At 48.7% G+C, this 25,628-nt stretch overlaps 1 protein-coding gene across 1 annotated transcript in view; it reads right to left on the reverse strand.

Moving 5' to 3' along the window:
* The window catches only part of LOC136109609 (dynein axonemal heavy chain 9-like), a 181,334-nt gene that overhangs the window by 86,382 nt on the left and 69,324 nt on the right, over positions 1–25,628 (reverse strand). The window contains exons 36-42 of the mRNA XM_065852415.2: positions 23,014–23,137; positions 20,066–20,208; positions 16,714–16,875; positions 15,332–15,565; positions 9,198–9,458; positions 5,003–5,428; positions 969–1,088 (exon numbers count right to left, since the gene is read on the reverse strand). Of these exons, the coding sequence (XP_065708487.2) occupies positions 969–1,088; positions 5,003–5,428; positions 9,198–9,458; positions 15,332–15,565; positions 16,714–16,875; positions 20,066–20,208; positions 23,014–23,137 (1,470 nt within the window). The remainder of the gene's footprint in view (positions 1–968; positions 1,089–5,002; positions 5,429–9,197; positions 9,459–15,331; positions 15,566–16,713; positions 16,876–20,065; positions 20,209–23,013; positions 23,138–25,628) is intronic.

Consider the following 25,628-nt stretch of genomic DNA (forward strand, 5'->3'; position numbering starts at 1 on the left):
GATCTGGGGAACAATTTCTTCCCCAAAGGGCTGTGGGGCATTGGAACAGGCTGCCCAGGGCAGTGCTGGAGTCACCATTCCTGGAGGGGTTGAATAGATGGAGATGACACTCTCAGGGACATGGGGCAGTGCCAGGGTGGGTTAACTGTTCGACTTGATGATCTTGAGGGGCTCTTCCAACCAAATGATTCTGTGATTCTATGATAATGGTGCCTTTGTGTGCAAGAGGGGGAGCTTGAGTCAGCAGAATCAGCTGCTAGAACCAGCTCCAACACCACCGCCTGGCAGGGCAGAGCTCAAGCACCAGTCAGTCTCCTGCAGCCCCGTTCCATTGCTCAGAGGAAGAACTGGCTCGCTCGGAGCTGACAGCCAGTGCGGAAGCCAAAATGCAAAGCATTAAGGGCAATTAAGGCACTGGATGTGAGCTGGGGCTCCAGCTAGTGTGAACAGAAGCCATCATCTCTCAGTGTCTTATCTGTGAAGTAGTGACAAGGGCATTGCCCCTGCAGAGGACTAGGAGGCTGCGTATTTTGAAGATACAATAGACTGCAATGCATAGCGATGGACTGATAACGGAGACATGCACTGCTTTTTTAGAGCTTTTCACTATTAACTTTTCATAATTTCTAAACCTGCAAAGCTACTGGCATATTCCTGTCTTTTTTTTTTTTTTTAATGATACGATTTTTGAGTAATATAGTTTTGGCTCATCAGTACTTGATCAAGCTTTTAAGTAACAAAAAGGAGATGAGACCTGTGAAGAGGGTATAGCAATACGAGCAGTGCCTACCCTGATGTATGAAAACAGCCAATGCAAAATCATTTTCATTACTGAAACTTGCTGTAGTGCAGGAAACATATCCCAAAAAAATGAGAGGATGTAACGTGCTGTGTGCACGTGGTTCGCATCTCAGCAGCACCTGGTACCTCCCATTCATGCCACCAGAGCTGCATCTGCTGACACTCACCAGTCGATTCGCAAGAGCAATGGTACACGCTGTCGCTTCGGCTTCTTGCTGACACTTGAGTTTGTCGGAAGTGGCCTTCTCAAACTTGGCTGTGAGCTTCCTCAGGTTCTCGTTGAGGCGCTGTACATGAGAAAAGAAAATAAAAGGAGAAAATCACAGCACAGTTTTAAGGCAAACCCTTCTGGAGAGATACTCCCCCTGCGGCAGCAGGAGCAGCGCGGAGCAGCCGGGTCCTGGGTTACATTGTGTGCTTGGAACTCACACCCTCAGCGCAGGGCACAGGCGAAGAACCTGCAAAACTAATGTATTTGGTGTGAATTTAAACTGGGAAAAGGGGTCCTTATGGCCAAGCACCTATGAGTGGTGCTATAGCTATGAACAGGGCAGCTAAGAAAACCAAGTCTTTTGTTCTCTGATGCTGCAGCCCCTCTGGTCTCGGTCCAGTCCTTGAGGCTCTGCTGAGTTGCGCGCAGAACCCCAAGGGGCTCCTGGGGCTTGAACCATCGCCAGAACACACCTCCTGTGCCCTCTTTCTAGAAAGGACTATGACATAGAAGTCAATAAAGTGATCCTGCTCCTAAAGCTGCCTGAGCTGCCTTGGACACTGTGACAGAGGAGCGCAAGTAGCTCCAGGTGGGACCATCTCACGTGCAGGCCGGCTGCAAAGTGTTTGAGGGCTGGGAAGGGGCAGAAGCTCCCAAAGCACCTGGAGCCCCCCACACTGTCCCTTTGCTTGGCCAGAGCTGCTCACACTCAGGTCTAAAACAAATCAAGGGCTCCCACAAGCACTTGGAGCATCTCACTTCTGATAAGAGAGGCAGAAGTAATAATCGATTTTATCTCCACCCAGTGCAAACTGCTTAAGGATAAACTGCTCGTAAATCACTCTAACGCTGTTTGAGCTACACTAGAAACAAACCTGAAAATAAAAAAGGATTCGATTCGATTCGATTCTATTCTATTCTATTCTATTCTATTCTATTCTATTCTATTCTATTCTATTCTATTCTATTCTATTCTATTCTATTCTATTCTATTCTATTCTATTCTATTCTATTCCATTCCATTCCATTCCATTCCATTCCATTCCATTCCATTCCATTCCATTCCATTCCATTCCATTCCATTCCATTCCATTCCATTCCAGTATCTGCAGCTCTCCAGGATACTGGAAAACACAAAGCGCTCCCTCCTTGACCTGTCTTGGAATTAATAACACAAAAAGTTTCTGTCCCTGCAGGTACATGAATGCGTGTGCATACGTACACTCCTATATATAAAACCCCATTACACAAGCACTATCTGATACATGAGCGTGAGCTGTGAGAACAGGTCAGAGCTGCAATGCCCACCAGACCCACTCTGCAGTAACACACAAACACATCTGTGTGCAGCTGGGAGGACAGCTCTCACTTCTATATCTACCCTCCCCAGATTTGTAGTGACCTTACTTCCCAGGCAAAGTAATAAGTATTTCTGACAATCCAAATAGTCTCATTTATTCCTAAAAATAGATATGCGGCAGCTCAGGGCCCTGTTGTGAGCAGGTATGAATCAGCCTCACGTCAATGAAGGTATCCAAGATATCACAGTTTGATAAGCAGGGATATCCCTCCAGATCCAGCCCTGCGCCGAGCAGTGTGTCATTACCCACCTGCAGAGGGGAAAACTCACCTAAACCAATCAGTTTTGCAAGCGCATGCTGGTGAGGTACCAGTAATCCCCCCAAAGATTGGGGGGATTGCCACTTCCTTAACCAAATCCCACTTCTTTGAAAAAAGAAAGAAGAGAAAAAGCTCAGACATTAAAAGCTTCAGAAACAAGAACCATAAAGGGATAAAAAAATGTTTCCCAGTGCTGTATTTCACATCTGAGATGGGAGAATTAGAGGCTAAATAGCTCTAAATCCAGCCCTGCTCCAGGTGCTGTGCCCACCTCTGCAGCAGGAAGGGGCTACTGGAGGAATCTGCAGCCTTTTCTTTAATATTTTTAGTTAAAAAGTGTAGTAAGCATTTTAAGAAGCCTAGGAGGCATCAAAAGAGCTATATATTTTCTAAAACGAAGATGGAACAGATGAGTCCTCGCACGAGCTGGGCTGGAGGAACAGCGCTGCCCCTCTCTAAGTGCACATCTCAAAGCCGCATATTTCAACACAGAACTGTCAGCCCAGCTGACAACACATGTTGGTTTTTAAAGGGGATTTTGCACACACTGTGGTGTCAGTACGAAGGCACAGACACACAGGATCCTTCACTCATGAAGGAGGATGCCAGATCCACAGCATGTTAAGAAAAGGCAGGTTTGGGGGCACATGCTCCAAAATAAGTCAATATTTTTACTTACTTGTCAATATTTTTTAATTATTTTGATTTTATTGACGTATTTGTCTGGGTTTTTTGTGGGGTTTTTTTGCTGTCTGCAGTGCTGGTCCAGCTCTGGGTCCTCAGCACAGGACACACATGGACCTGCTGGAGCGGGGCCAGAGGAGCCACAGGAATGATCCGAGGCTGGAACAGCTCTGCTGGGAGGACAGGTGAGAGAGTTGGGGGGTTCAGCTGGAGAAGAAAAGCTCCGGGGAGACCTTAGTGTGGCCTTTTCATACGTCAATGGGGTTGATAAGAAAGATGGGGACAGACTTTTGAGCAGGGCCTGTTGCAATAGGACAAGGGGTGATGGTTTAAACTAAAGGAGGGAGATTCAGGCTGGACATGAGGAAGAAATTGTTGCCCTGAGGGTGGTGAGAGCCTGGCCCAGCTTGGCCAGAGAGGTGGTGGATGAACCATCCCTGGAGACATCCCAGGCCAGGCTGGGTAAAGATGTCCCTGCTGCGCTGCCTTTTTTTTTTTTTTTTTTAATTAGCAAAAAACTAAATAAGGATGATGCACAAGATTTGCCATCAGGGAGCTGTGCAGGGGCAAACTTTTAGCCTCGTACTTCAGCAGTCGTCATCCTGCAAAATACGCCCATCATCGGGGACTGAGCGCAGGGAACCAGCCCAGCACATGCTATGAGTGCTCTGAATGAGCCTCCGGTTCCTCTTCCCCCCCAGGAACACACTGGTTTGAGACAACGAGTTTCCTGAGGACCCAGGTGTAGAGTTAAATTACGTTTTGAAAAACTAGGTGGGAATAATAAGAATTATTAATTAGCCTTCCTTTCAAGGTGTAAGCAAGGCTGTCGAAGAACAGATGAAATGTAGAAAGCAGCAGTAAAAGGGACAGAACGGACTGCAATCTGCTGAATCTTTGGATTCCCACCCCACACGTGAGCACAGAGAAGCAGCTTGCTCCAAAGTGGAGGATTTCTCCCCAGGCAGTGACCAGTGTGACAAGTCACGGAATCCCAGAATGTCAGGGGTTGGAAGGGACCTGGAAAGCTCATCCAGTGCAATCCCCCCATGGAGCAGGAACACCCAGCTGAGGTTCCACAGGAAGGTGTCCAGGCGGGTTTGAATGTCTGCACAGAAGGAGACTCCACAACCTCCCTGGGCAGCCTGGGCCAGGCTCTGCCACCCTCACCATGAAAAAGTTTCTTCTCGTATTTAAGTGGAACCTCCTGTGTTCCAGTTTGCACCCATTCCCCCTTGTCCTATCACTGGTTGTCACCCAGAAGAGCCTGGCTCCATCCTCCTGACACTTCCCCTTTCCATATTGATCCCCATGAATGAGTCCCCCCTCAGTCTCCTCTCCTCCAGCTCCAGAGCCCCAGCTCCCTCAGCCTTTCCTCACACGGGAGATGCTCCACTCCCTTCAGCATCTTGGTGGCTGCGCTGGACTCTCTCCAGCAGTTCCCTGTCCTTCTGGAACTGAGGGGCCACAACTGGACACAATATTCCAGGTGTGGTCTCCCCAGGGCAGAGTAGAGGGGCAGGAGAACCTCTCTGACCTACTGACCACCCCCCTTCTGATCCAGCTCAGGCACCATTGGCCTTCCTGGCCACAAGGGCCCAGTGCTGGCTCATGGTCACCCTGCTGTCCCCAGGAGCCCCAGGTCCCTTTCCCTTACACTGCTCCCACCGAAGGGCAAGCACTTACAGCAATCTTGGCCTTGATACTGGCCAGCTTGTCCTGGGCAGCCGCCAGCTCGGCGTTGGCCCTGCTCAGAGCCTGCCGCTTGGGCTGCACCTCGCAGAACACAGCGTGGAACCGCACCATGTTCACCACCCAGGAGCAGAGCCCGGCCGCCGCCAAGGACTTGGTGGTCACAAATTCGGGTTTAAACTTGGGATCCTGTAAATAGGGCTGAAGGGCTTTGAGGCAGTTCTCATGGATGTTCTCCTTGTCGAACTTGATCAAGGAGTCCAGGAAGCCATCCACCCTGGCCATGGCGACTTTGGCTGCTTTCCAGCTCCTGTCCTTGGGAATCTTTCCTCCTGGGGCCATCAGCACCATCACGGCTGCGGTGACATTGCTGACAGCTGAAGGTGGTGAGCCAAAGGACCTCAGCTCCGTCAGATTCTTCTGAAAACGGGAAAACAAGGTTGTTAGACAAAAATTAATGGGTTTGCTTTCTACTTTGCAACTAATAGAGTCAGGCTCCCAAGCTATCAATCTGATAAATTGGGTTTCTTCCAGCCCAAACATTCTTGCCTCTAAATCACCGCTGTGCATGTCTGCAGCACATGTGCTCAGTTCCCTGCACCCGGACCAGCCCAGCCCCATGTTCCTCCCCACACTCCCACCCTTTCCCTGCTGCAGGAGGTTTTTTGCCGTCTCAGAAGATCAGGATAAGGAAAAAGGAAAACTTTCCAAATAATAACCTCTTCAAATTGCCCCCAGCCCCTCTAAAACTGCCTTGAAGCTCTTCTCTTTGTGCTCAACTACTCCCTGTGCCAGACACCCTTGCACTGAGGTCTTGTTGAACTATCTGTGTGCACCCCTGGGGCCATCATCCAGCCCAAATTTAGGCACTTAAACAAAGCACCTTTAGCAGGATGGCAGTCATTGGGGTGAACAGACAGTCCCCTCACAAGAAAATCAGCTAATCCACCTCCTCCACTGCCAACACAGGCAGCTTCAGTGAGTCCCTAATAGAAAGTGGGATGAATCTTAACCTAAGTTAAAAAAAGGTGAATTGCGGAGAAAGCACCTATTTCCTAACACCCTTGCAACTGTGACAATAAAGCAGTGCTGAGGATTTGATCTGCTGACATCTTAAATCTTGTCTCCGCGCACACGCGATTTAGCTTCAGCATAGGAAAAACCAGCGCGGGTAACTCAGCTGTGCTCAGATGACACGCTGTTGTCAAAACAAGGATAAGGGCTGTTTCAACACTGGTTTAAGGAAAATCTATGAATTTCAGTCAGCTCCTGTTTCTATCAGTTCTGAATAGTTTTTAATCTATTTTCTCTGATGTTCTGCTTCTATCAGTTTCTATCTGTGGCAGCAAGGTGCGAGAGTCTGGTACTTCTGAGCATTCATTTTTTAGATAAAGGTATCTGCCATGAATCTATTCCTAAATGTGTCTTCGTTTGCTTTGAGCTTTTCTTAATCATCGAGCTGGCAGAAACAGGCCCTTGGGAGCTGTGTGCATTTCCAGTGTGAAACGTCTCTAATTAACATGCTCGATGACACGGAGCCAACCGTGAGCACAGGCGAGCAGCCCGACATTCCCTCCTGTGTCCCCAGCACCCAGCTCAGCTCAGCTGGGAGCAGCACGGACGACGTGGCCTCTCCGGAGCCCCCGTGTGCTGGGGGTGCTGCTTGGGGGGCTCTGGCAAAGCAGCCTGTCTTTCACAGCCTGCATCTTGCTGGCAATGGGATGCTGAGCGGGTGCTGTTGTTCTTTCCCTAGGAAGTGAGCACTTCACGGCATGACAGGAACGGGGACGCCACTGCCCTGGGTGGAGGGGAGGATGATGCTGTCCTGGTCAGGAGATGGAGGAAGCCCTGGGCAGCATGGGGTGCCTGGTTTCCTTCCCTATTGTGAGAGTTTCTGGCGCCACGGGAAGAGGACAAGTCAAGCCCATGGTGAGCGCCACGCTGATGAACTTGAGTACCATGTAAAAGGAGCTCTGCCCTTTTCCCTGACAGCATCAATCTGTTGCATTTTAATCACAGAATCATGGAATCATTTTGGTTGGAAGAGACCCTCAAGATCATCAAGTTCAACCATGACCTGACTCTGGCACTAATCCATGTTCCTATGAACCTCATCTCCGCATCTGTTCCACCCCTCCAGGGATGGTGGCTCCACCACTGCCCTGGGCAGCCTGTTCCAATGCTTGACAACCCTTTCCATTCAGAAATTTTTCCTGATATCCAATCTAAGCCTCCCCTCGTGCAACTTGAAGCCATTCCCTCTCATCCTATCGCTTGCTATTCAGGAGAAGAGATCAACACCCTCCATGCTACAACCTTATATCACTCTAAATTCTTCTTCTGCACACCGGAGTATCCCCAGGATGGAAACCAGACAGGACACTGACACCGAGTGCCACCTGCCTCATGAACCACTATGGCATCCTCAGATGTCTCTGGACCATCTCCAGGGGGATATTCCTTGCAGGCAATTGCATGGCAAGTTTGTTGCTTTTGATACTGTCACTGTTTTCTGCTCTCTGTAACCTGTGCGGAGACTGAGCAGCACTGGCCAAGCACCATCGTCCTTCTCACACGGGCACAGGCTGCCCAGAGAGACAACTCTGCCTCCTCTTGCAAGTGCTTTGTGCCAAGCAGAGACCCACGGGCAGGGGAAGGCAGTCCCGGAGTCGCTGTGCCTTCATCTCCTCCTTCCCTCCTCCCAAAATGAGATGAGGATGTCGAAACATCAGATCCCCCGAGTTCCATGTCCTGCACTCCTTAGGGGATGCAGGTGCTGAGGAACAGCCCACAGACAAATTGCACTGCAAGAGATAAAGGGCATTTTTGTCTCTAAAACCTGATTTCCTAAGTTTTCAAACTCACTGTCACATCTGGCTTTGCATTTTTTTGATTTTGCAGGTGCTCTGTGCTGGGTCTGTCATAACCTGCTGGGCATCCATCATGGTCCATATACTTATTACCTTAATTATTTTATGCATATACTATACAAGTCTGAATAGACATGGTTGTTCTTCTTTTAAACTAGCAGGTGACACTGGCACAGAAATGTCCATGTATCCACATACTTACTGAGCTTCTTGGTAGCTAACTATGTATATTTACTGCTGCATTCTACTTGACAGTTTTCCTCACTATTTTCCATATTAATGTTGCATATAGCAGTGCTGCCCAAAGAAGACAGATAATTGGGGAGAAACTGTATATACACACACAAATATTGCAGATTATTCACATTAGTAAGCAGGTCAAGCTCTCCGGCGCATCTCCGATCAGCAGGTAAAGGAGACCATGCCTTCCAGTGCTCTGCTACTGCAGCTTCACAGGTCCCTAGAGAAAAATCCCAGCATCTCCCTAATCTTTGCCTAATGAAATATTCTACAGCTCCAGCACGAAACCAAAACTAATAAGGAGACAAACATTTTCCCTTTGTACAGTCCTTTCCCTTCCAGGAACAAGAGCCAAAGCAACACATCTCTGCAGCAAAGCCATGTTTTCTGAAAGCTAATTAAACAGCAAACCCATTCCTGATGACGGAGAGTTGTTTTCCTCTCCCCCAACGGGGCTATGACTGAGCCATGGTTTGAGGCATGACAGAGCCTTGCCTTGCTGCAATCATGGGATTCATTCTGATTTTCCAGCTGCACCAGGTGCTTGGCCACTGCTCTGCCCTGGGTGCAGCAGGAGTTTTCTGCTCCAGGATGCCGTGTGAACTTCAAGTCAAGATAAATTGTAGGTCCGTCCAGGTTCCAGTATAAGTTGGGGAATGACCTGAGCAACCTGAGCTGTTGAAGGTGTCCCTGCTCATGGCAGGGGTGGCACTGGGGGAGCCTTGAAGGTCCCTCCAACCTAAACCATCCTGTGATTCTATGGATCTATGATTCTAAGGTGACCTTCCCTTCCTTGTGGGGCAGAACCAACGAGCAGTGGAGCCAGCCAACAGTGGAGAAGAGGTGCAAACGAAACACCCACCTCCAGTTCCTCCTGCTCTCCATAAACATGAGTAAAAGGCAACTTGGTGCAGCCTTGCTGCTACTCTAAGTTACACCAAGAACCCAGTATGCACCAGCTGGGAGGAAGCTGGAGGAGGGTGAATACATTGCCCAAAAATTTGGGCCATCAGATGATATTTCCCCCTGCTCCAATGCAGTCGGCAGATACTGGATTCCCAGGGGAATCTTTACCCTACCTTGTTAAGGGTGTTCAGAGCAGCCTGGGCAGCCTCCAGGGCAGGCTCAGCTTTGGCCAGGTCCTCCTCGCAGTCCTTCTGTTTCTGCTCGACCTCCTGGGTGATAAGTGCCACTTTCTGCTCCTCCTCATCAGCAATCGCCTTTTCCCTGCTCACTTTCTCCGTCTCCACTCCTACCACCCGGATCAGCTTGTCAGCATCCTCATTCTTCTGCTTCAGCTCCACTTCTTGGGCTGCCAGCCTGGCCTTCAGCTCATCCACCTGGAGGGAAGAAACACATGTGGGAGCACAGACATGCACCAACCTGTTCCTGCCCTGCACAGCAGCACAGGGTCACACTCCGGAGGGGCTGAGCAGCACTCAAAAGCACAGAGGGCCTGTGGGCAAAGCAAGCAATGCCGCGGTAGCACAGAAAAGCGGTATTCTAGCTGTTAGCAAGATTTGCTGCTCTCCTTTGCCCATGGTTGCTTGGGTCAGGGTCGGTGTGTGTGGTGCACACAGTGGAGCAGCCTGCGAGCGGTGAGGAACCCAGCAGGGGAGAAACCCCATCAGCAGATGGAGCTGCTGAGGTTGTCCCAGCCCTGCTCCCTGCCTGGAAAGAGGACTGAGGTGCCAGGGCAATGCAAATGCTGCTTTGAGTATGATCTGATGGGAAGCAGGTGGAAACTTTCATTTCAGCTGTTCCTGGGATTGCCTTTGTGCAATCAGGAGCCTCACCATAGGCCAGGCACTTGCAGCAAGCTGTTCTCATCAGAAAACCAAATACACCCAGCTGTCACCTCTCTTTGAACACGAGATCTGGTGTCACATCACGTCCCCTCTAACAGAGGCACGCATGCACTGTACATATGTGTTTGGCAGTGGCGATGACGCACTACAATTCAGCTACGCTTTCTTTCTCTTCTCAGCCTTGACACCTACAGAACAGAGCAGGTGTTATTTTGCCACGTGGAGGTTTTGAGGAGGTCCTGTGCACCAGGAACCCCCTGCTTGCCAGGCACACCCTGCAACACACCTCCTCCCCCCGCACCCTGCACACACACGGCAGAAGAAGATGCCCATCAGTTCCCTTACAACCATCAGGTCCTACAGACTTGTGGCACTAAGGCCATTTTTCACACCATAAACATCATGATTGTGATCTGCTGACACATTACAGCCCTTGTCAGACGCCCAAGGCTTGAGGGACTTTACATTGTGGAATCATAGAATCATTTTGGTTGGAAAAGACCTTTAAGATCACCAAGTTCAACTGTTTAACCTACACTGGCACTAACTCACATCCCTAAGAACCTCATCTCCACGTCTGTCCACCCCTCCAGGGATGGTGACTCCAGCACTGCCCTGGGCAGCCTGTTCCAATGCCCCACAGCCCTTTGGGGAAGAAATTGTTCCCCACATCCAACCTCAACCTCCCCTGGCGCAACTTGAGGCCGTTTCCTCTGCTCCTGGCGCTTGTTCCTGGGGAGCAGAGCCTGACCCCCCCTGGCTTCGAGCTCCTTTCAGGCAGTTCAGAGATCAGAAGGTCTCCCCTCAGCTCCTGTTCTCCAGCTGAACCCCACAGGTCCCTCAGCCGCTCCCATCACACTTCTGTTCCAATTCGTGATGTCAAATGAGCTTGAGAAGGGATCCCCCATTCAGCTGGCAGCCACGAGGCACAGCAGTGGTAGCAGCTCCACCAAGCAGCTACTCAGACGCATAAGGTAGGAGCACTTTCAGCAACAGGCTGGAGTGCTCACATGGTGGGGCAGCTCACACTGGCTCTCACTCCAAGACAGAAAGTCTCTTTCTAAAAGCACCGTATCGATTAATTTCCACAGGCTCTGTGCAGACCATGGAGTTTTTCCCTGTCCTGAGGTCAAGCGCATAAAGGATTACTTAATGCTCCTTCAATACATCTTTACCTACATAAAAGTACTTACTAGAAGGGAAGTCAGACACTTGCTTTTGTTGATAATTCCATTTTTATACCAGAAGAGAGAGCAAGATTTGCAATCATATAAACTGAAGCTATTGACATTCAGCATCAGCTTCAAGTGGAGGGCGGTTTCTTAGAAGTCTCTTTGTGCGCTTCAGTCATTGTCACCTCCTGCTGCCCAGCACTACAATGCTGTTTTCACCTGGGCAAAGACGCAACTGTAAATCCAGATGACTCCAGCCTTCAGGAGCATGTAATCCCTTCATTCAGCAAACTCAGCAGCAGCTTCTTGTTCAGCTCCACATCTTTGGGGATTGCAGGAAACTGAAGTGGGAGGCTTCACTGATAGCAGATATGGCTTGTGAGCTTCTGCCCAAAAATGATGTGCTGGATATAGACATGAATGGGAGCTTTAGGGGTTTACGTGGCCACAACAAAACAAGTGAGGGATTAAAACCCACCAGCACTCAACAGCTGATGTAAATTCAGCCCTCAGCACAGCCCCTGAGAACAGAAAATGTTCTGACAAAACCTTCTTTCAGCCAAGCACATGTAATAGCGGAAGGGTAAATGACTTGCTATAACACTGTCAGGATTTTAAAATCAAGAAATTCAGTTGGGGCTTTGCCCGAATGAAACATTTGGAAGGCCAGAGGTGTGTGTTACTGTGAAGGTGTGTGTTACTGCCCAGTTTGGCTTGGGCAACATGTTAAATTCCCAGTGGAAATGATCCAAGTGGGAGCTGAGGACCCTCTTCTAACAGACCTCGCCACATCTGGGGGACGTTTGCTGACCTCCAGCCTCCCTCACCTGTGTAAGGAAACAAATCACACTTCCCCAGTGAGGCTACAGCTCAAACACAGTTGAACAGAGATAATTTAATAGTGTTTGTGCAGTGGAAAGAGAGAAACAGGAGCTACGCCTAAACAACTAAATCCACTCTCTTTAGTGGTATCCTGGGGGCAGCACCAGGAATGCAGATTTATGAACTTCACTCCTCCAGTTTCACCCCCTCAACACATCAAACAAATTTCCTTTAATGCCAGGCTCGTTTCCACAGCAAAACCAGTCTGTCACATCCATTTCTCCTCCCTTCCCACACAGCCTGATGCCCAGACATGAAAACGCCTGATGAGACAGCGCTGAGCGGGGAGGGCTCACACCGCCGCCTCGGGAAGGCACAGCTGAAATATTTAATGCGCTCCCATGGGTGGCCTGCGGAGCCGTCCCTGGCACAGCAATGCCAGGAATAAAGGCATGAAAAATTCTCCTCTTTCTACAAACGTCACGGTAACCAGGTACTCAGATTTCCCCTCTCTCACACCAAAAAGGGTGGCAGCTTGCACACAGAGCTATTTGCTGCTTCTTCGGAAACTTTTGGGTAACACTTCAAGAATAATTGTACAAAGAGAGACCGAGGTGGCAGGAAAAATGACAGCAGACCATCACCCCAGAGTGAGGAGAGAACACTATTAATCTCTCTGTGTGTGGTATTTCCAGCAGACATTGGTGGGTTGAAGTCCCCCACAAGAACAAGGGCTGGCGATCAGGAGACTTCTCCCAGCTGCCCACAGAATATTGCACCTGCCTCTTCATCCTGGTTGGGTGGGCTGTAACAAACCCCCACCAGGATATTGGCCTTGTTGGCCTTCTTACCCATGAACACTCAACCAGGACAGAGCAAGAAGAATTATTAAAGAACAGAAAACCTGCAGGGCAGGTTCCCAGAAGACTCATTTTACCTCATTTTCCCTGCTTTGTTTCAAGAACACAAAATACATCACAAAGGTCAGCGACTAATTGATAGAGCAAGCAAGACTTGGATCTGGAATCCAGTGATGCAATATTAACCAAGGTCATCCAAAAAATGACTCAGCAACGGGCTCTGAACAGAGAGCTGACCTCTTCATGGTGAACATCACTTGGAAAAACAAATGACTCATCCCATGCATCTTCCTAAGTCTTCTATGTCCTAATAACTGGAAGCCGGCTCCTGCTTTTCAGGGTGCTGAGGACAGTCGCTGTCTTCAGGGAAAGATGGTGAGGAAACATAGAAAATGGAAAACATTTCTTTAGAAGAAAAGTTGGTCAACAGTATCAAGTTGTCCAGAGCAGGGACGAGGGGTGGAGAGGGGAAACAAGTCAAAGGAGGGGGAAGAGGTTATTTTGAAGTTGGAATGGTTAAGTCAAAATGTACCCTGCAACTATTTGCACAACAGCTCCCTCATGCTGAGGCCACACTGGAAGGTCTATAGAAATGCATAAAACTCATAATTAACTTGTCGTGGCATCCAAGCAGCAGGAAACTGGAGAATCCTGGTGACAGGAGCACTAGTCCTCAGACTTAAGGCCACATCCAGGTATCGAAATCCTCCACCTTTGCTTATAAATTTAAAGAAAAAAACAAAAACAAAACCAAAACAACCCACAACATATCACTTTCAAGCACCACGACACAGCTTGGAGATGACACACCTGAGACATAAGACTTGTCAGCTCCTCAGCACCAGGACCAACCATGGGTGAGTGTAAAGTTCAGACAAGATTGAACGTTCTGGTATGATTTTCACTACTGCTAAATATCCACACCCTTGTTTCAACTCGGCAGCAGTTTTGACTATTGCACACATCTGATATTTCAGGTGTTTAATTTTAGGCCCCCAGTGCTAATCTCAGATTCAAATTTGACACATTTGTCCTCACTGCTCTGCATCTTCAGGAACCTCACAAACAGGCGTTTCTCACCCAGCTTTACTCCAACCAGATATGAACATCGCTTCCTTTTATCCTTCTCGCGACAGTAAAATAGACAAGACCCCAAGGTGCTGTGGCTCCCCATCTCCTCCCCGGCCCTCCACCACTCCTCAGCACCTCTTCTGTGGCTGGTCAGAGAACCCTTGCCAACAAAACACCCATATGCAGATACAACTGAAGAATACAAAAGGTTCCCATGTTTGACCGACACTACAGGGACTTGTTTCCCCTCAAAAGGTTGGTTTCATATTAGTTGCTTGCAATAAAAAATAGACCTAACCCAAATTTTCCATCACTGGGACACCACCAAAACCAGCAGCAATGCACAGGTCAGCAAAATGATTTCCCCCCATAGGTAGGGTGGGTGTGAGGTCGCTCTGGTTGACATCACTGGTTCTAACTGGTGTTCTCTGCTACTGGCTGTTCAACCGCAGCCCCATCCTTCCGCAGGAGATGACAGAATCTGCAAAGGGGACATGAAACATGCCCCCTCCCATTCTGTGTCCTCAAAGACCTGTCCTGCACCATGAAGAAAGCAAGTGCTCAAGTGAGACGCAGGCTCTCAGAGCCAAGAGGCACTAATAAAGCCCATACATCACCCTCCAGCGAGGCACATACCCTTCTGAGCACGACAGACGTTGTTTATGTCAGCAGCATTACCCAGAGCACATAGGCAGAAGGGAGTGAACCCGCTAGTCCTTCATTCCCACCAACCCCCTGCATTTCCTCAGAGCAGCTTCAGGAGAGGTCAATTTGCCACAGCAGAAGCTTGTAAGTGAACATTTGAAACAGTTAATAGAATATGAAATGGAGAGAAAAACGGGAGCTAGCAACTGGTGTAGACAGCAAAGCTCTGAAAGGCAGTTTGAGTCACTACAGAGGGGTTTGTGAAATACTCAGAACAACATCCAGTCTTTACTGCACAAGAGTGCCAGTGCTGGTCCTTAGCAGGGCGATTTGGGGATGGCTGGTCTACATTTCAGACATGCAGTAGTTTCCCTCAAAGATGGACAGCATAATGCAAGGAAAAATGAACATCAGCTATATTTTAAAAGGATTCTTGCTGAAGTCATTGTAGATCCCCTGGATGCTACTCCAAAAATCACTGATCTCCCTCTATTTTATAAGGTATTTTGTCACAACTGAAAGATAATAATTAAAAGATGTACATAGCCAGTTGGATCCCTATCTCATTTCAGTTCCTGTGATCTGTCACCAGGGACTGGCACCACCCCAGCAGCAGGGACTGAATATACATCCCTCCCCTTCTCCTTTCCAGTACAGACACAACTCCTGCTCCTCAAAGAACCAGTTCACACCAGACTAGAGCCAGGATCTAGCGCAAATTTTACACCCTGCACAGTTCCAGCCGGTAAAGTTCTCCTTCAAACCAGGATGAGGAGATGCCTCTAACAGAGAAACACGAAAACCCATCAGCTTTTAACCCCAAGGGTTTGCTTACCTGTGCAGATGTGCTCTTGAGCTTCTCCAGGCCATTCTCCAGCCGCTCCATTTTTGCTTTTAAATCCTTGCCCTTCTTCAGTAGCAAATTCTGATAGAGTTTGATTTGCTCCAGGAAGGACTTTGGAGTGGTGTAGTTATGTCGTCGCTCATTGCTCAGATACAATCGCGAAATCTCGTTGACACTTGTGTGGACATAGGCCATGAATTTGCTTATTGAATCTTTCACTGAATCCTAAAAGTAAGATGAGAAGACAAGGAGAAAATATTTCAAACTGAACAACTATATGTAGTGCAGATCTGTGCCATATACAAAGGAATTTATTAACATTTTATTCTGCTGCAGCAAAATCCAGGCTGGAACATCTAAGTTGATCCCTTTTCATTTGTTATCTCTAAAATAACTTTGTCTGTTCATGTACTGTATACCTCTTTTTATATCTTTTTATCTCATATTTTATCTTATTCCAAGCAATTTTTCTAGCATTAAGCTCTATAAAATAACAGCCTTTCAAGCATAAATTTGGGCTTTTCTCCTCTACAAATAGGGAAAGCACACACATAAAAAGAAACATTGTAGACTTTATTCTGCAAAAATCCTGCCCAGAAAAGCTAAATAAACATAACTGAATCTCTTTTAGTCTAGCAGCAGGTTGTCATCAATGAGAACTTGACATAATTTTGCCCTTGAGAATTACAGGCGCTCAGACACGCCTGTGGAGAGCAAAGCCCATGTTCCCTGCAATAACCATAAGCATTAGGTTATTTCCTGCACCGATTTGTAAGCTGCCGCTCTTGCTTGCAAAGCAGTGGTGTGTCTGGCAGTGCTATCAGTGCACAAACACAACATGGTGCCCACGGCCATGCTTCAGCCAAGGGCTGTGCCCCTCTCTGAAAAACCTGCTTTGCTTAAGTTAATTAGAATCATAGAAACATTTTGGTTGGAAGAGACACTTGAGAACATCAAGTGTAACGATAACTTAACTCTGGTATTAAATCATGGCCCTAAGAACTTAATCTCTGTCTAACCCCTCCACAAGGATGGTGACTCCATCACTGCCCTGGGCAGCCTGTTCCAATGCCCGACAGCCCTTTGGGGAAGAAACCTTAGTTAATATCCAATCTGAACCTTCCCTGGCACAACTTGAGGCCATTTTCTCTCATCCTAAAGCAGTAGAGAGTTACCAGCAATTCCTCTCTGAACGGTCACCCAGATGTCCTGGGTGAGTGCTGTCCCTGCAGTGCTGTCCCCATCGCGAGAGGCACTGCTTGCACCAAGCAGAGGGACATGTCACACCTGGCTGCCACCAGCACCCCCCGCAGAGGAACCCAAACCCAGGCACGGCCATGGCGGCCCCAGATGCCAGTGGGTGAGGTGCTCACCTCCACGGTCTCTGTTTCTTGCAGAAAGCGGAGGCTGACAGACTCGAGGGCCTCCTGCGGCCACTCCTGGAACCAGTCTATGGCCGTGCAGCTGACGATGGCAGGGAACCTCCTGCTGCGGACACGGAGCTTGCTGCCCACGGGCGAAAAACACAGCACAACCTGCAGAGCCCAGGGAAGGAGAACGTGAGAAGACACAGCCAGGAGCAGGCATGGGGTTGCAGCTGCACAGCCCAGCTCAGGCTCTTCCATCCACTTCCAACAGGCACAGACTGAAACACAGGAGGCTCCATCTGAACATGAGCAGAAACTTGTTTGCTGGGAGGTGCCAGAGCCTGGCCCAGGCTGCCCAGAGCGGGTGTGGAGTCTCCTTCTCTGAGACATTGAAACCCGCCTGGACCCACCTGTGTGATCTGCTCTGTGACCCTGCGTGAGCAGGGCTTGGACTGGGGATCTGCAGAGGTCCCTTCAGCCCCCACCAGGCTGGGATTCCATGAATGGAAGATCTCACAGCACCAGCTGAGGTTACAGCAACCTCAGTCCTTGAGCCCTTGCACTTCAGGCCAGCAAGCCTGGCATGGAAAAAACATAATGTGGCAGTGAACACATTTTTTCTCTGCAATAAAGACAAGCAGTGGTGTTAAACATTGCCATGGTCAAAAGCAGAAGCCTGGCACACTTTCAAGCTTGAAGCTGGGTTTTAATAAAACCACCCTTCCCTGCTTCAGCAGTGAAACAAAGCTTTGCCCAGCAGGGAACTGGCATCTGTATTCAAGTGGTGCAACCAGGAATTAAAGTGAATGGATCTAAATTCTCCTGGCAGGACCACAGGCCCACCTGGGCTGTTTCCCCGAAAGCAGCATTGAAAAGAGTCGAGGTGGCTCAAACTCAAAATCTGCTTTTATCAGAGTGAGACATTTTTTGAATAGAGAAACCTCAAAACAAAGCAGAACAGAAATAAAAGCATTTATGAATATATTTTCCCTACTCATTGCATTTTTGTGCAGCAGGTCCTTTGCTTTTCAGGCTTTTATTTCAGTCCAGCTGCTAAAAGTTTCTGATTTGCAGCAAATTGTGCAGTGTATGTGGGCCCCTGGGGGTCTCTCTTTGCATTATTCTGGGGCCTGGTCAAGGGGCTGTTACTCCCTTGCCCAGCATCCCCTCTGCCCTGCACCATTTCTCCTTCCTCCAGCCTTATCCCTTCCCTCATCCCCTGCCTTTCCTGCAGGCTGGGAGCCTCCTGCCCCACAGCCACTTGGCCCACAGCTTCTCTTGGCAGCACAAGCTCTGCCTTTGCCAGCAGGAAACTCCTTCTGGAAGGATGTAAAGTCAGGACAAGGCAAAGTACCTTTCCTCTTTGTTGCCTCACAACCAGCTTTAACAGCAAGATAAGACCCAAGAACCAAACAAAACCTACCACTACTGTTCATCACAGCCCTTTTCCTGTGAGCCCGCTGTGGCTCATAAATCCATATGAGCTTTGTTAATTGGTCACAAAGCAGGACATGGACAAGATGCCACCATGCAATGAAGTAGCAACATGTGAGCAAGGACCAGCTTGGGAAGCAGTGTATCTCACTCAGTGCATCATCCCTCTCCTACTTGTTAGCCCTGGCTGGTACCTTAGCAAGTGTCATAGGACAGGCTGCTGTTAGCTCAGATGTCGCTATAGTGGGTCAACACCTCCATCATGATCTGTTTTTCAGAAGCCACAAAAGAACAGCCTGTAACAAACACACTTTAGTTTCCATTTCAGAAGAGGCAGCTGAACTGAGAGCTCCTGCTCCTCTGCCATGGCCACTGCGTGTGGGGACAGACACACAGAAATCCTTCCTGCACCTTCAAGCATACGCCTTGGGCACCTCTACGTTTTTTTGTCAGGGCCAGGCAAGCTTCAGGAAGCTGTCCATGTACAAAAGCCTCTTCACAGGATCCCAGACTGATTGGGTTGAAGGGACCTCTGCAGATCCCCCAGTCCAAGCCCTGCTCACGCAGGGTCACAGAGCAGATCACACAGGTGGGTCCAGGCGGGTTTCAATGTCTCAGAGAAGGAGACTCCACACCCGCTCTGGGCAGCCTGGGCCAGGCTCTGGCACCTCCCAGCAAACAAGTTTCTGCTCATGTTCAGATGGAGCCTCCTGTGTTTCAGTCTGTGCCCGTTGCCCCTCACCCTGGCGCTGGGCACCACTGAACAGAGTCTGGTCCATCCTCTGACACCCACCCTGAGATATTTATAAGCATAAATAATACTTCCTAGCTGACCCCATCCATCTGCTGTAACACACGGTTAAGGAGAAGGGTAGAAAAAAGAGAAGGGATCAGCCTCAAGTAAACCATATTCACACTGCCCTTCCAGTGCACCACAATAACAGGAATAGATCCATGAGGGGATGGGAGGCAGAAGACAACCAAGATGCTGAAAAGTCACAAAACAGCATCAGGACTCATCAGAAAATCCCCTCTACACCCAGAGAGGGAAAGAGCAGGACTGCATTCCCTCTCCTTGGGCACCTACACTGTGGCATGGTCCTCAAATTTTCCCTCAAAAATTAGTTTTCCAGTTGTTCCCCATCCTAAACATGTACCTTCCCACATCAAAAAAGCAACGGGCCACCCTATCTCAGTGACCGTGTCCCACCAACACAAACGGAGCAGTAAGGAGGAGGACATGCTTTCATTGAGCAAAGATCAAGGCTTCTCTCTTTGCCCTCCCCAGCTCCTGGCCCTGTGCCGGCAGCAGTGAACAGCGCTGCAGAGGGGTAAACACCTTCTGGAACAGTCTCACTCTCCTGTGCGCCTCACTGTGCTTTCCCCGTGAGCTGAGCACACATGGGAAATAGTCCTGAAACTGTTCTGGGATCTTTTGGACATATTCATAAGGTCTTTCTATGCTGGATTATGGGCTGTGCTGGAAGAAATCCTGTAGGCACGTTGCATGCCACTCAGTTTCCAGCACTCTGTTTTTAACATAATACTTCATTTCTTCTGGCAATGGAACCCCAACAACATGAACACTGATCCCCTCAGCAGCTCTTTCAAGCAGCAAGACCTCGTCCTGATGCACCCCTGTGCCCGGCTTTGAAAAGGGAGCGGCTGGTCCTGCTCAGCTCTTGAAAGAGAACATTCTCAACTTCCATAGTGCTTTCTAACACCCAAGAAGTGATGGCAACAGAGAGCATTTCCTGCACTTCAGTACTACTTGCTGAGTGCATCACAGTTCTCATCATGAACAGGCAGAAAAGCCTTTCAGGCTGCGGTCTGACCTTCCTACCAGGCAGCCCAAAGCATCTTCACCCCATGCTCCTGCACCAAGGCAGATGGCGAAGACCTGAACTCCCCCAGCCTGTCTCACCTTCAGCTGCCGTCGAACACGCTCTATAAAAAACTTCCAGCAAGTCTCCCTGGAGTCCACCAGCCCTCGGCCTTTGACTTCATTCCTCACGCTGTTGATTATGTTTTCTACTTCATCATCGGGGAAGAGATCGGGGATTTCACCTGAGAAGAAGGCAGGTTTGGGTTTACTGGTCTGGATTTTGTTGCAGTCGCAGAGCAAAGTGAAGCAGGTGCCTCCCTCTTCAGGGCCTTGGGGAAAACCCTTCCTTGAGAAAAATCCTTGTGCCAGGTGCCCATAGGCCCCAGCAGCAGCAAAGTGGCACAGAACGGCATTCTGCTAAAAAATAAGCCCTTGTGAGAGCAACATTTCTCATAAAAGCATGAGCTAAACAAACACAGAATAAAGCCAAAGTACAGAAAGTCCATTTTTGTCAGATCGACAGTGCTGATTAGATTACAAAAAAAATCGCAAATACCTAATATGCTATACACAATAATGAAATAATTTCAGTTTTGCAAATCAATTAGTTACCTGTACTGTTCCTGCAGCTGTTCAATGCCATTGCCAGTGCTGGTAAAATAACTCCCACATCACCAAAACATTTTAAAAGTCAGAAATCTTTTAAAAACTTTTTAAAGTTACTAGTTATGCAACTGATTGCCAAAAACATAACCAGCCAATTTTTCTTTTTTTTCTGGTTACTTAATTTATCACCTATTCACTTCCCTTCTGGCTTCTGATTTGATTGAAATCATTATTATTGAGTGAGATACTGTCAATATGAGCACTAATTACTTAGGAAAATACACTAATCAGATATCTGCTTGTTTATAAGAGAGTCTAAAATATATATTCTGTTCTAGCTCCTTAGGTGATGGAAAGAAGTGAAACAAGTAAGAAAAACAAGCCTGCAGAGAGCGGGGAGCAGCCAGAGCCCTCAGGCAGCACCCGCTGGGTGGCACTAGGTCACGTTTTGGGAGGTCATAGAACCATAGAACGTCCTGACATGGACAGGACCCCCAAGGATCATGGAGTCCAACTCCTGTCCCTGCAGTGACAACCCCACAGGTCACCCCGTGTATCTGAGGACGTTGTCCAGTCTCTCCTTGAACACTGTCAGGTTGGGGCCGTGACATCTCCCTGGGAGCCTGTTCAGTGTCCAGCACCTCTGGGTGAAGAACCTTTTCCTCATGTCCCACTGACCCTCCCTGGCACATCTTCTGCCATTCCCTGGGTTCTGTCACTGTCACAGAGAAGAGCTCAGCCCTGCCCCTCCTGCTCCTGCTGAGGAACCTGCAGCCCCATGAGCTCTGCCCTCAGTCTGCTCTGCTCCAGCTGAACAAACCCAGGGACTTCAGCCGCTCCTCATATGGCTTCCCCTCCAAACCTTCACCAGCTTCATGTCCCTCTGGACACTCTCCAGTAGCTTTATCTCCTTTTCTCCTGTGTCCCCAGCCCTGCACACAGTGAATGCTGCAGGTGAGGCCGCCCCAGCACAGAGCAGAGCAGGACAATCCCCTCCCTGCTCGGCTGGCCGTGCCGTGCTGGATGCACCAGGACACGGGGCCCTCTTGGCTCCAGGGACACTGTTGGCTCATGTTCAACTTGCCACTGACCAGAACCCCCAGAGCTCTCCATGGAGCTGCTCTCCAGCATCTCGTCCCCCAGTCTGTCTGTACAGCCAGGGTTGCTGTGTCCCAGGTGCAAAATCTGGCACTTGCCCTTGTTACACTTGTCATGGTCCCTCCCATGGTCCCTTCCTCAGTCCTCAGTCCAGCCACAATTCTGAGCTGCCTCCCCAGACCCTGAGTGAGGACTTCTGATCTGTCCCCTCTTCCCCACATAGCAGCTACAGGAAAATGAGACACCTTTCTGAACCACTGCAAAATGACCTGGACATCCCAAACCAGGCTGCTTGGCCTGCCCCTTGCTGCAGGACACTGCAGAGCTTCACTTCATGTCATGAGATATTTGTGCCATCTACACAGGTGACAGGAGCTACTCACCAGCCTCCACAACAACCCCTGTCTTTACTCCTGATTACAAATTTATCACAGGCAGGGATTGTTTGCTGCTCAAACCATCTGGCCAATTTACAGTCACATATGTCATCTCTGGAGTTTCGCACAAACTATCGCTTCCCTGTGCTTTTAACTCTCCAGTCCTCACCATGCACAGAGGTCACCCGAACCAGCTGGAGTCTTCCCACTCCTGACTCATAAATAAGGAAAAAAGCATCATGCAGTTGGTAGCAGTGATTTTCCAGGGACTCTGGGGAATATGCCCAGGCTGGGTTACCCCCTGCGGTCACGGTGACACAGCCGCACGCTCCCATGTGCGCTGTAGCTGCAGTGCGCCCTGCATGGGGAGTGCTCCACCACACATACTCATGCCATGTTCTGCAGTGAAACAGAGCATCTGTGTGTAGGCTGGCTATTCTGCAATTGTTTGGGCAAGCAACAACTCAAAAACTTTAATGGAAAAACAAAGAGGAAAAGGACTGCAATGGGACAAGCAGTTAGGTGACGCACACAGACACGGTCATTTGGTGGCTTTGTACCATCCACCAACTTGCAGTCAAATATTCCAGCCAGGAAAAACCTTATTAGGTAACTAGAGTGTGGATGCATGAGATCCACAGGTCAAACTCTTCATCTGTTGATACATTCCTTGGGCTCTGTCCTCAGCTGCAATGTCACAACAGACACGTCTCTTAACTGTAGAGAGTATACCATGAAGTATGGAAAAACTAGGTACACAACATCAGAGAAAGAAAAACTATCAGATGATGGAGTGCATCCTCACAAAGGAGACCTTATCATGGCTTTTAGTCCAGAACTTAACCCACATATCTTCTAGCTCACTTCATATATTGCCCTTCTGTATATTCTAAAACCACAGATGCTACCATGAGCACAACCACACTGAGAAGGGGGAAAGGGGAAATCAAGCAATGAGAGATGTACCTGATGCTAAGAAGTCATTCACCAGCACCAAGAACTGCTCGTCCGCCACTTGAGCATCGGTCATCAGGAACACGATGCCTATGTTCTTCACACCGGCTTTCAGGTACAGGTTTGCCAGGTCTGCCTGGAGGTTGAAAAGCAAGAGGACTTAGGGGGTGCACCTCCATTCTGCAAAACTCAGGTAGGTACCACATCTACAAGCAGGATATTTCAGAATCTTCCCATTAACCAAGAATAAAGCAATGACAATTAATTAGCGTGAAACTGCACTTTGGCCACTCTCCATCTTCATGGCTGAGCCTGCCAGGTTATATGGGGGAGTCTATCGCTGTCATCATTGTAAGACTTTACCCGGTAAGACTTGACGTTACGGCCAGGTCTGTGTAACACAAAAAAAAAGAGAAAGAAGCCCTGGCCAGCACCGCTACACACAGGGAAATGCTTGTAGCTGGAACACCTGGAGGTCAATGGATGTGGCTAAAGACATCAGTGCAGTCCCTGGTTGTGGAGGCTGCCCTGGGAGTTCAGAAAGGCTTACTGTGGGCACAATAAGTCACTATATGGGGACATTAAAGCACCACAGGGACTGGGAGGGACAGCAGCCACTGAAAATGTTGGTCCTTGGTGTCCCCATGCTGTAGATTTCTCTGATTTCACAACTATACCTGAATTTTTTTTTTTTTTCTGAGGTGCTGCAACACATTTCTTTCTGCTTGTGAAGAAAGGAGAAGGACACCTTGTGCAAACAGGGATGTTTTCAGTTTTATTCCTTTCCAGAGTCTGAGCAGGGACTCGCCCTTCAGTCTCCCACTCAGTGCAGTGATGCTGACAGAGAAACTGCTCATATGGAAAAGCTGTTTCACCTCAAAGGGGACAGTGTCCTGATGAAGGACACAGTGTCCTCCTGATGAAGGACACAGTGTCCTCCTGATGAAGGACACAGTGTCCTCCTGATGAAGGACACCAACTTCTTGAAATCCAAGTTGTTCATGAGACGGGAAAAACGCCATCATCCCGCTCAAACTCCATCACTTCCTTCCTGCCCCTCCAAGCAGGATACAAGGCATGCGGGAGACACTGAAGGAATTTACTGGCCTGTGTTCCAGAAACTTTCTTAGAAATTCAGCAAATACACACACTCCCTCAAAAAGAATAATTTGTTACTTCCATCACTGGAAATTTGAATTAGATCAATTATAACAGCACGAGGGGCCAATGCCAGACAGGGTAATCTGTTACCATCCTGCTCTTCCATATCTAAGAAAAAAAGATGACTCCATATTTCATAAACTCTTTGAAAATGAATAGAGAGTGAAGGGAACATCAAATTATCTTCCACCTCCACAGACAGAAGTAAAGACATGCTTTGAAAACAAGTTTATTAATGCTGGTTTCAAGCTATATTCCTAGATGGGAGCACAGGTTTTCTCAATGAATAGGCAGGTAGGAGCTAGAAAATTGTACGAGTGGGGCTGAAGAACACAGAGGAAAGCTGAAAATACCCAATGGATGGAGGATCAGGCTTGTGTGACGTGACAAAAACATGACAAAAACAATCTGTACACAACTACAGGTCATCAGGCCCTGCCTCTGATGGGGAAGGAAGGCAAGGGTTCATTGGCCATCGCATCTCCCGAGCAGAATGGCGTGAAGTTACTGAGGTTGTGATTTTTACAACATTTCTGATGAGAATCCTTTTGCCAGCAGCTAAAATACTTGAAAATCATTTCAACGATATTTTACAATGTTGATTTGTAACTTCTGTGCTCACTAGCCTGCGCATAGATATAAGCACAGGCACCTGTTATCTATAGTGAACCATCCACCATCCCCTCAGTCCCTCCCTCATACAAAATCCTGGTGGAAGGACTGGATACGACTTTGGAACTCTCCTCCTGCTCTCTCCTGCTCCTTTTCCACCTCCAAATCACTCCACAACAGGCACCTCACAGATGAGCTAATTACCACATCTTGGTTTAATTAGAAATAATAGTCAAATACGGTTTCTTGAACAAGCATTAACTGAATGTCCACACCAGGGGTTTATCATCGGAGCCCAGCGCTGACTCTGAGCCTTGGGCTGGGATGTTGTTGGGTCTGGCCAGCTCAGAGGGCTGGCAGGGGACATCAGGCCTGTCTGCACCCCACAGATGTGTTGGGAAGCACTGCTCCTCTCTGCAGTCCCATATAGTCTCTGGAGCTTTTTACTGTCTTCACAATGGCGTCATTCAACACGCAACAAGACAGAATCACAGGATCCCAGCCTGGTGGGGGCTGAAGGGACCTCTGCAGATCCCCCAGTCCAAGCCCTGCTCAAGCAGGGTCACAGAGCAGATCACACAGGTGGGTCCAGGCAGGTTTCAATGTCTCAGAGAAGGAGACTCCACACCAGCTCTGGGCAGCCTGGGCCAGGCTCTGGCACCTCTCAGCAAACAAGTTTCTGCTCATGTTCAGATGGAGCCTCCTGTGTTTCAGTCTGTGCCCGTTGCCCCTCACCCTGGCGCTGGGCACCACTGAACAGAGTCTGGTCCATCCTCTGACAGCCACCCTGAGATATTGATCCATTGATCAGATCCCTCTCAGCTTCTCCAGCTCAACAGCCCCAACTCTCACTG

Source organism: Patagioenas fasciata, chromosome 18 (assembly GCF_037038585.1).
Source record: "Patagioenas fasciata isolate bPatFas1 chromosome 18, bPatFas1.hap1, whole genome shotgun sequence".
Lineage (NCBI taxonomy): Eukaryota > Metazoa > Chordata > Aves > Columbiformes > Columbidae > Patagioenas > Patagioenas fasciata.